Source organism: Tupaia chinensis, unplaced genomic scaffold, assembly GCF_000334495.1.
Source record: "Tupaia chinensis unplaced genomic scaffold, TupChi_1.0 Scaffold000095_1, whole genome shotgun sequence".
In the NCBI taxonomy this organism is placed as follows: Eukaryota; Metazoa; Chordata; class Mammalia; order Scandentia; family Tupaiidae; genus Tupaia; species Tupaia belangeri.
In genome coordinates this window covers 963,414-972,798 of record NW_006159557.1, presented here as the reverse complement: position 1 = coordinate 972,798, position 9,385 = coordinate 963,414, and the positions used below count along the sequence as shown (strand labels likewise).

General features: G+C 43.9%; 1 protein-coding gene across 5 annotated transcripts in view; it reads left to right on the top strand.

Annotated features, from left to right (window-relative positions):
* DOCK10 (dedicator of cytokinesis 10) overlaps window positions 1–9,385 on the top strand; it is a 262,391-nt gene that overhangs the window by 242,933 nt on the left and 10,073 nt on the right. For 2 of the 5 annotated variants that reach the window (XM_027769882.1, XM_006143303.3), the window contains exons 52-53: window positions 4,622–4,832; window positions 7,233–7,423. In XM_027769882.1, the coding sequence (XP_027625683.1) occupies window positions 4,622–4,832; window positions 7,233–7,423 (402 nt within the window). Of the gene's footprint in view, window positions 1–4,621; window positions 4,833–7,232; window positions 7,859–9,385 lie in introns of those variants that run through there. The other 3 variants (XM_027769880.1, XM_027769879.1, XM_027769881.1) reach the window with 2 other exon arrangements.

Here is a 9,385-nt window from a genome sequence, read left to right as displayed (position 1 = left end):
TGACCATCCCCCCTGGGGGGGGTGATTTCTCGCTTTCTGTCTCTATGTCTCTCTCTGTCTGGCGAGCGCACGCGCCCTACAGTGAAAATATCTCAAAAAAAAAAAAAAATAAGACAAAGTAAATTACAAAATAATTTTAGGTGTTTTACTTGTTTAATGGTTGGTTGATTGGTCATTTTTTGCAGGAGTTGGGTGCAGGGGTGGTGTCAAAAACATTATACAAGGCAGGCCCCATAGCCTAGTGGTTAAGGGGTCCAGATCCCATATGGCCATCTGTTGTTTGAAATCTGGCCTCAGTGACTTGAAAAACATGTCGGGTTCATGAGCATGCATGCCCAAAATCTGACAGGTTGGAAAAATGGAAAAAGTTTTTGCTTTCCAAAGTTTCAACTACCCACAGAACAATACTGTAAGATATATCAAGAAAGAAACATTACATTCTCATGACTTAAATTACAATATAGTATTATAGTTTTATTTTATTAGTTATTGTTAATCACTGTGGCTAATTTATAAATTAAATGTTTTCATGGGTATATATGTACAAGGTAAAACAGTACAGTCTATGTTGGATATGTTACTATCCGAACATACCATTCAGGCTCCACTGTGGATCTTGAAACGTGAAACATACCCCCCGAGGATATGGCGGAAAAAATAATGTATGTGTTTACTTGAGTAACTTTTAGGTCATCTTAGATACAGCTTATTGAATTGTCTACTTGTCCATAGATTTATTCTAAACATAAAATTGAGTGACCAGGCCAAGGTAAACAAAATGTCTACTGGGGTGCTCCTATGCACTGATTCTTTTTAAGCACTTCTGAGAGCAGGAGATACAAAGTCGCAACAGCGTGAGGAATCCTCACATTGGCTTGGCCAAAAAATATGGGACATCTAGAAGTGGGACTTATAGTTTGTTGGTGAGTTTAGAAAGTCATGGGTTAGTAATTGGTTAAAACACAAGTCTTCATTTCCAAGAGACTTGGAGTTAGCAAAATTATGACTTAACAGAAATAAGAAAGCTTAATGAGTATCAAACATTATACTAGGGATAGAATGTAAAGAGGATCCTAAAATCACTGGGTCAGAATGGCTTGCTACAAGATTAACATTTATAGACACAATTTCCTCAGGCCTCTGAAAAGAAAGCTTACTATTAGAATAGGAAAAGTTGCCAGAATTTTCTGTCCTCAGCACTTCTCCTTAAGTTAGTTACATTTGAATGGCAATCAAAGCATTAAAGGGATTGGTCCCAATTATTGAATTGTAGGAAACAGCAAGTTGAAAATAGGTATTTAGTCAAGGAGATCTTCCTGGGCCATTCCAATTTTGAAAGCTGTCCTCTGGGGTATTAGCACACATGCCTGTTACATTGCATTAACCTGTGAACATTCAGTTAACCTCTTGTTTACTCCAGAAAGCAAATGCTTACATCCTCTCATTAGAATATTCAGAATCTGTTTACAAACTCTCATTCATTTAGCTCATCTCTATTAAGCACCAACTGCATGCCAGACCCAGAACTAGGAGCAGCACCACAGAGTCTCCTCCTTCCAGCATTTACAGTCCGTGTGGGGCGAAGAAGAAAAGGACAAGGACGTGTGCAAAGAGCTAATTAAATAGAATGGAATGGGGCCAGCAGGTGGTGTAGTAGTTAAAAGTGCTGGACTTCTCTGTCTTTAACTGCAGTTCTAGTCTTGGACTCAATGGCTTGAAACTCACACTGGGCATATATGCATGTATGCCAAAACTCCTGAGAGGAGACTAGAGGAGAAGGGATTGCAGTGTTGCCATCTCCTTGGGGGAGGGGTGTAATTGCTCACTTTCTTTCTCTCTGTCTTTCTGGTAAGCACACATGACCTCTTGCAAAAGTAAAATAAAATAAAATAAAATAAAAAGATGTAACGAAGCACTGCCAAGAAACATGGCCCAGGTATTACAGGAAAAGCTCAGGGTGGGAGCCTCCCTCAACAACTCATTCCTGGTTGGGCAATGTTACATGGAGAAGGTGATCTTTAAGCTGGGAATTACGGGGTGAGGTGTTGGCTGGAAGCAAAGGCGTTCTGAGCAGCCCAGCACATGCAATGACAGGGAGGGATCAAATGGGAGATTTGTTTGGAGAACAGCAGGTTGGTTAGAAGAGTGTGGCAGAAGAAGGAATCACCAAATGATGGAACCAAAAAGAGATCTTTTCTTTCCTGTACCCTTTACAAAGTTTGTATTTAAATGAGTCTGGGCATGAAATTACTGGATCTGGGTGGAAGTTGTGAACATGTTCCTCATCATTCTCCTTCTTAGCTCAAAAGGTACACACCTTCCCCATGAAAGTAACATGGAAAGCTGGGGAGAGTGGGCCCAGTACCCAATGCAGGAACAGCAGTGAACCTGATTCTTTGTCTCATGCTCATGACGAATTAGAGATATGAACACAGGGAAGGGATAGTAAAGTAGAGTTTATGAAGAAAGAGAAGGAAGAACAGAGCAGAGAGCTGGTCCTAGAAATGGGTTTCCAGAGAGGAACTGAGGCAAAGGGGTTTTATCTGGGTCAGAGGTCTCTGTGCTTGTTCTCAGGAGAGCTTGTGCATAAGTTTCCCTCGTGGTGGGGTTCATATGCTAGATGGGTCCAGTTATTTTTCTCCTAATTTTGGAGTTGGTATAAAGATTAGGAGACTCTGCCTAAAAGTTTGGGCCATAAAAAACCATTACCTTCTTCCTGGAATGTGGTGGATCAGGAAAAAAGCCTTTGTTTTAGTCAATCACTAAGTCATTGCTGCAAGTCATTTCTTGTGCAGCTGCTGGTATGTTGTGTCTCCATATTAAAACTTAGCCATTTTGGGAACCAGCAGCTAGCATAATGGCTATGTCGCTGGACTCCCACTTAGTTGACCACGGTTCGTGTCCCGGACCCGGTGGCTTAAAACTCAAGCCGGGCGCGTGTGCGTGCGTGCCCAAGATCCCGAGAGGAGAATGGAGGAGAAGGGATTACAACGTGACCATCCCCCCTGGGGGGTGATTTCTCGCTTTCTGTCTCTATGTCTCTCTCTGTCTGTCTGGCAAGCACATGCGCCCTATAGCAAAAAAAAACTCTCAAAAAAAAAAAAAAAAACTTAGCCATTTTGTGATTCCATTTTGGGTCTATATTTTTAGGGTTCCTATCTCCTACCTCACAGTGTTTTCTAAGGTTTTTACAAAGTAGTGGTTAATGGTAACAAGGATTCTTATATAATTGAGGCTCTTGATATGGGTGCCCTCTGGCCCTAACTGTGGCCTTCTGCAGCCAGCTCTTCTTTCTATAGCATTTTCCATGTATTTTGAGCCTAATGCTTATCTCATAGTTTTCATTTGGCCCAGGTACTTTAAATTTCAAGGTTAGGAGTTGTCTGGTCCTTGATCTCTGAATCTAACTGTTCTTGTACATGACCTATGGGAGAGGTTACAATTGCTGATTCCATTTAGAGTCCACAGCAGGGCAGGCCATAAAGGAGAAAGAAACTCAATGTTTAAAGAAACTGAATCTTGTTGGCTGGTTTGCATGACCTTCTGTTCATCTTTCTATCATGGCTCTCCTGGTGTCTTTCCTAACTAACTTCTACCTAGTAAGCACGTAGCCAGAACTGCTGCAGCAGTGGCACTCCTACATACAGTACAGACAGGGTTCCTGGTGGGATAAGGAAAATGTCCAAACAAAGTGCCAGAACAAAGTAGGTCACTCTCCACCTACTATCACTTACCAACTGATAATCTTGGGAAAAGTAGCTGCACATTCTGATCTGCCATTTTTAATCTCCAAAATGGCTACAGTTATACACACTTTACAGTGTAATGATGAGTAATATTTCAGATATACCCATTAGGTTCCTCAAATCTCTGTAATTAGATAGGCAGTGAATAGGTTTAACAGATGGAAAATGATGAAAGAAAGTTAAATTCTTCAAGCTGTGGTTAGAAATGAGGCTGAGAATCATCTCTCCCAACCTCAAAGGAGAACAAAAGCAATTCCCTGGATTTTCTTGGAACCACCAGACTGTGTTCTCTGCTATTTATCAAGCTGTTCAACAAAACAGGGTTAGTAAGGAGATTGCATAGGATGATTTGTTACAGATAAGGGAAGGAATGAGGCATTGAAAATACAAAAATTTACAATTACCTAGTAGTTTAATCAGATAATCTGCTTAAATAGATGAGGAACCTCCTTCCCTATAACAAGCCAAAGCAATGGTGTCGGTCTAGGTACACAGATCATTCAGACAGGGACAAAAATATCTCCTTTATCAAGAATCTTGCATTCTAGACAAAGGCAGCTGGATGTTCATTTCAGAAGATAAATAAAATAAAGGAAAATAATATGGCCCAGCCAGGCACTTATATTACAAAGAGCTCCAGCTGCTTGGCAGCTGGCTTCAGTCCTGCAGCCCACATTCTGGCTGCTTAGCACGGCCCATGGGTTACTGGTCCTGCTGTCCGACTCAGCTCTGAAGTGATAATGACCTCTCATTTTTTTGTCAGGGGAGAGGGCAGCCTGTCAGTTCAGGCGCTAAGGAAAGAAGGCAGAGCTTCCTGTTTTCTTTATGGAGCACCTGTTTTCTCACCACTCTTTGCCCATAATGTGTTAATGCAGGTAAACCCCAAGGATTTGGACCCCAAATACGCCTACATCCAGGTGACCTACGTGACACCATTCTTTGAGGAAAAGGAAATAGAGGACCGGAAGACAGATTTTGAAATGCACCACAACATCAACCGTTTTGTGTTCGAGACGCCCTTCACCCTGTCGGGCAAGAAGCATGGCGGTGTGGCGGAGCAGTGCAAGCGGCGCACCGTCCTGACGAGTAGGTGCTGGCCGGGGCACAGGCCCCGTATCAAACTGGATTAGTGGAACTGTAGAGTTTTTCAGAGTCTGCCAATGTTTATCCACAATGTGCTAACTTGGAAATGTTTGCCAGTAAGAGAAGATGTCCCCGTTTACTGTCCATTAAGAAAACCCTTAAACACCAGTAGGAGGAGAACTCGTCAATAGAGTTACTTTACACCCTTCCCATTAGATCAGCCGTCCCTAGCCATTTTGGTCAAACCACCATTTTTCCATGGGAGGTAGGGAGGAGATGCTTTGGTGATAATTCAAGCACAGTACACTTACAGAGCACTTTGTTGATATTTATGTTATTATTACATTATAATATGTCATGAAATCACCATACAACTCACCATAGTGCAGAATCAGTGGGAGCCCTGAGCTTGTTTTCATTCTGATAAATGGTCCCATCGGGGGACTGCTAAGAGAATCATACGCCCCTTTGATCTGGCAGGAGGTGGAGCTCAGGTGGTGATGCCAGCAATGGGGAGCAGGTGTAAACACAGATGAAGCCTTATCTGCTCACCCACCATTCACCTCCTGTTGTGCAGCCAGTTCCTAACAGGCCATGCCCTGGGGGTTGGAGACCCCTACGTTAGACCGTTAGACCGTACAGTCAAGGTGTCAGTGTCCTGGGAGAGGCACGGGCACACTGAACTTGCCCCTCCAGTCTCCTCTCTCCTCTCTCCCTGAATCTATCTCCAACTGTTCAGGGTTAGCAGCTCTCATCATTGTGTGTTTGGGGCAATGCAAGATTCTAAACCACCCTGGGATGCAGATTCTTTTTTTTTTTTTCTTTTTTGTTTTTTTTTTTTAACTTTATTTATTTTAATTTGACCAGAGGTTTTCACTATAGGGCGCGTGCGCTCACCAGACAGACAGAGAGAGACAGAGAGACAGAAAGCAAGAAATCACCCCCCAGGGGGGATGGTCATGCCGCAATCCCTTCTCCTCCATTCTCCTCTCGGGATCTTGGGCATGCACGCACACGTGCCTGGCGTGAGTTCTAAGCCACCGAGTCCGGGATACAAACCGCGGTCGACTACATGGGAGTCCAGCAACATAGCCATTATGCTAACTGCTGGTTCCCCAGATTCTTCATCTATAAAATAGATGCAGACCTCCACTATCCCCCCAGGACTACCTAGGTCTGCTCTACAAGCTATGCATTCTTTCATTGATTCAACAAGCTTTAGATGAGTGGCTGCACATTCTAGGTCCTGACAATTCAAATAAATAAGGCATGATTCTTTTTTTTTTTCTTTTTTTGGAGAGGTTTTTGCTATAGGGCGCATGCGCTCGCCAGACAGACAGAGAGAGAGAGAGACAGAAAGTGAGAAATCACCCCCTAGGGGGGATGGCCATGCCGCAATCCCTTCTCCTCCATTCTCCTCTCGGGATCTTGGGCACGCACGCACACGCGCCCGGCGTGAGTTTAAGACGCCGGTCTGGAACTCGAACCGCGGTCGACCACATGGGAGTCCAGCAACATAGCCATTACACTAACTGCTGGTCCTATTAAGGCATGATTCTTGTCCTCAAGGTGCTTACGGTCTGAAAGGAAAGAGAGCCAGATAAGAACTGTGGTGAGCACAGCATGTTAAATGAACTGGGGACACAAAGAAGGGCCTTAAGACTGACTGAGGGGAAGATGAGTGAAGACATTCTGCAAGAAATGATGTCACGATATCATATCCAAACTAGGAGAAATGTTCACCTTCAGCCAACTTATCCAGACTTCTGGGGCTGGCAGGTAACGTGGTGGTTAAGGGCACTGGACTCCCACATGGCCAACTGTAGTTCGAGTCCCGGACCTGGCAGCTTGCTTTCTCACTTTCTGTCTCTGTCTCTCTCTTACTCTGTCCTTCTCTGGTCAAATTTAAATACATAAATAAATAAATAAAGTTAAATAAAAATAATTTTAAAGAAACTTATACAGACTTTTCTAATTTAAAAAAATCTGGAACAAAGATTTAATAATGCATACAATTTATTATGTATTTCAATGTTCTTTATTCTGGTTTAGTGTAGTATTTTGTTTTAATTACAAGTTGCAGTGGAAGCTATAATCTTGTCAGTGTTTCAGAGACTTGGAAGGTCTTTTCTAGCCCTGAGAATAGTACATGTCAGCCAGCGAAGGAGAGGAGAACATGTTAGGTTAAAGTAGCCAGGGCCAAAGCTAAGAGATGTGAGAGAGGGTGGTGCCTGGGAGAAAAGTAAGTCACACATACCAAACACAAAAATCAAACCAACAAAACACGCAGAACGGAATGTGCTATGTACCATGAAATAATACAAGACTGTCTGGAACGTCAGGAAGATCCTTGACTCTTCACTAATCCTCAACTTTAAATCTCTTTGTGTGACTTTTGTGCAGCAAGTCACTTGTTCCCCTACGTGAAGAAGAGGATCCAAGTCATAAGCCAGTCGAGCACAGAACTGAATCCCATTGAAGTGGCAATTGACGAGATGTCCAAGAAGGTCTCTGAGCTTAATCAGCTTTGCACAATGGAAGACGTGGACATGATCCGACTGCAGCTCAAACTCCAAGGGAGTGTCAGTGTGAAGGTAGGCAGGCACCACCCAAAGTCGAGGTGCTCATGGCCAATGTGACCTGGTATAAATACCCTGGGAATTTTTTTAACACAAAGGGTGTAAGAAGCATTCTGTTTGGTGACACCCTCTAGCACCTTTATCTGGAGTTATAAAGTTGTCTGGTTATGAATGCATAAGGGTAGAGATGAATACCATACATACACTTTCCTTGAGTTTAGCTGAAATAAAATGTCTTCTTCCTCAACCCTTTCATCCCATCTTCTCTGGCTAACTATATTCTGTATCTGTATCTAACTAGTGAGTCAGCTTTGTACTCTTGTACATTTCTATCATCAAGCACCTTATGAAACTGTTTCAAAACAAAAACAAACAAGGTTGGGTCAGCCCATAGCCTGGTGGTTAAGGGAACTAGATCCTACATGGCCAACCATGCATTTCAAGTCCTGGGCCTGGTGGCTTGAAAAACACGCCCATGCATTTGAATGTGTACTCCAAATCCCAAAAGGATGGAGAAAAAAGGACTGCAGTGTGACCATTCCCCATGGGGGTTGTTTTCTCCTCCCTTTCTCTGTATCTCTCTTTCTCTCTGAGAAATGCAAATGTCTTCTGGCAAACTGAAAAAAAAATTTTTTTTAATTAAAAATGGAGAGAGGGACCAGTAGGTGATGTGGAGATTAAGACTCTGGATCCCACATGGCTGACTGCCTACTTGAGTCCCAGACCCAGTGGTTTTAAAATCATACTGTGTGCATATGCATGCATGCCTCGAATCCCAGGGAGCCTGGGGAAGAGAGCTGTGGCATGGCCATCCCCCCTGGAGGTGAATGCTCACTTACCCTCTCCGCTGCTCTCCGGTGAAACCACACACCCTATAGCAAAAAAGCTAAAAAGGAGAGAAAATGTTCCCTACATCATAAAATGTGCGTGTGTGTTTGTCGGGGCTGTGACAACAGGTGGATGCATGTTCATAGTGCATGATTGAAGAGACCAGGATGAACTGTTTGTGAAAGTGTGAGCGGCATTTAAAAACAACTAATAATGGCTAGAACATGGACAAGCAACACCTGGGGTGTTAGCACCTCTATACCTGAGGACACAAGGAGAGGAGGCGTAGAGGAAGCAGCATGGGGAGCAGAGAGAGCCAGCTGCAGACAGATAGGCAAGGCCCCTTCTAGAGGCCAGCAAGGAAGAAGCCCTGGGGCTCAGGACTCTGCAGACCCTGCAGAGGAGCCCCCACTGGGCCTAGCTAAGGCAAGTAACACAACAACCATGAGCACGAAATTGAAAGGAGTGTAATCAAAATACTATTTTAATACAATTTTTTTTGAGAGGTTTTTGCTATAGGGCGTGTGCGCTCGCCAGACAGAAAGAGAGACAGAGAGATAGAAAGCCGGAAGTCACCCCCCCAGGGGGGATGGCCACACCGCAATCCCTTCTCCTCCATTCTCCTCTCGGGATCTTGGGCACGTATGCACATGCGCCCAGCGTGAGTTTAAGCACCGGGTCCGAGACTCGAACCACAGTCGACTACATGGGAGTCCAGCGACATAGCCATTACACTAACTGCTGGTCCCAATACAATTTTTTAAAATCAAGTACAATGCCAAAAATCCTTAACGAACGCAATGTTAAAATGTCCAATAAAGGCAGGCCAGATTATAGCATTCTGCTGAACTGTATCGCACCTAAGGCAAAGAGAAAAATCAGTGACACTAGTCCTGACGTTTCCTTCCTCTCCTCTTCCCTGGCCCTTGTGTTTGTGCCCATCCCATTGGCTGGCTCAAGGGAAAAAGACAAAAAGAGAACAAAGAAAAAAAGGGGGGCAAAAGGCAAGAGAGCCATTGTGGGGCTCCATACAGGACAGCTTCCCCAGGCACGCAGCTGAGGGCAGGAAAGTGGAGGTTGAGTACAGAGTAGGATAGAAAGACCCCGGCAGCCTTGACTGCATCTCCCACACTGGCGATAGCCGGAGAT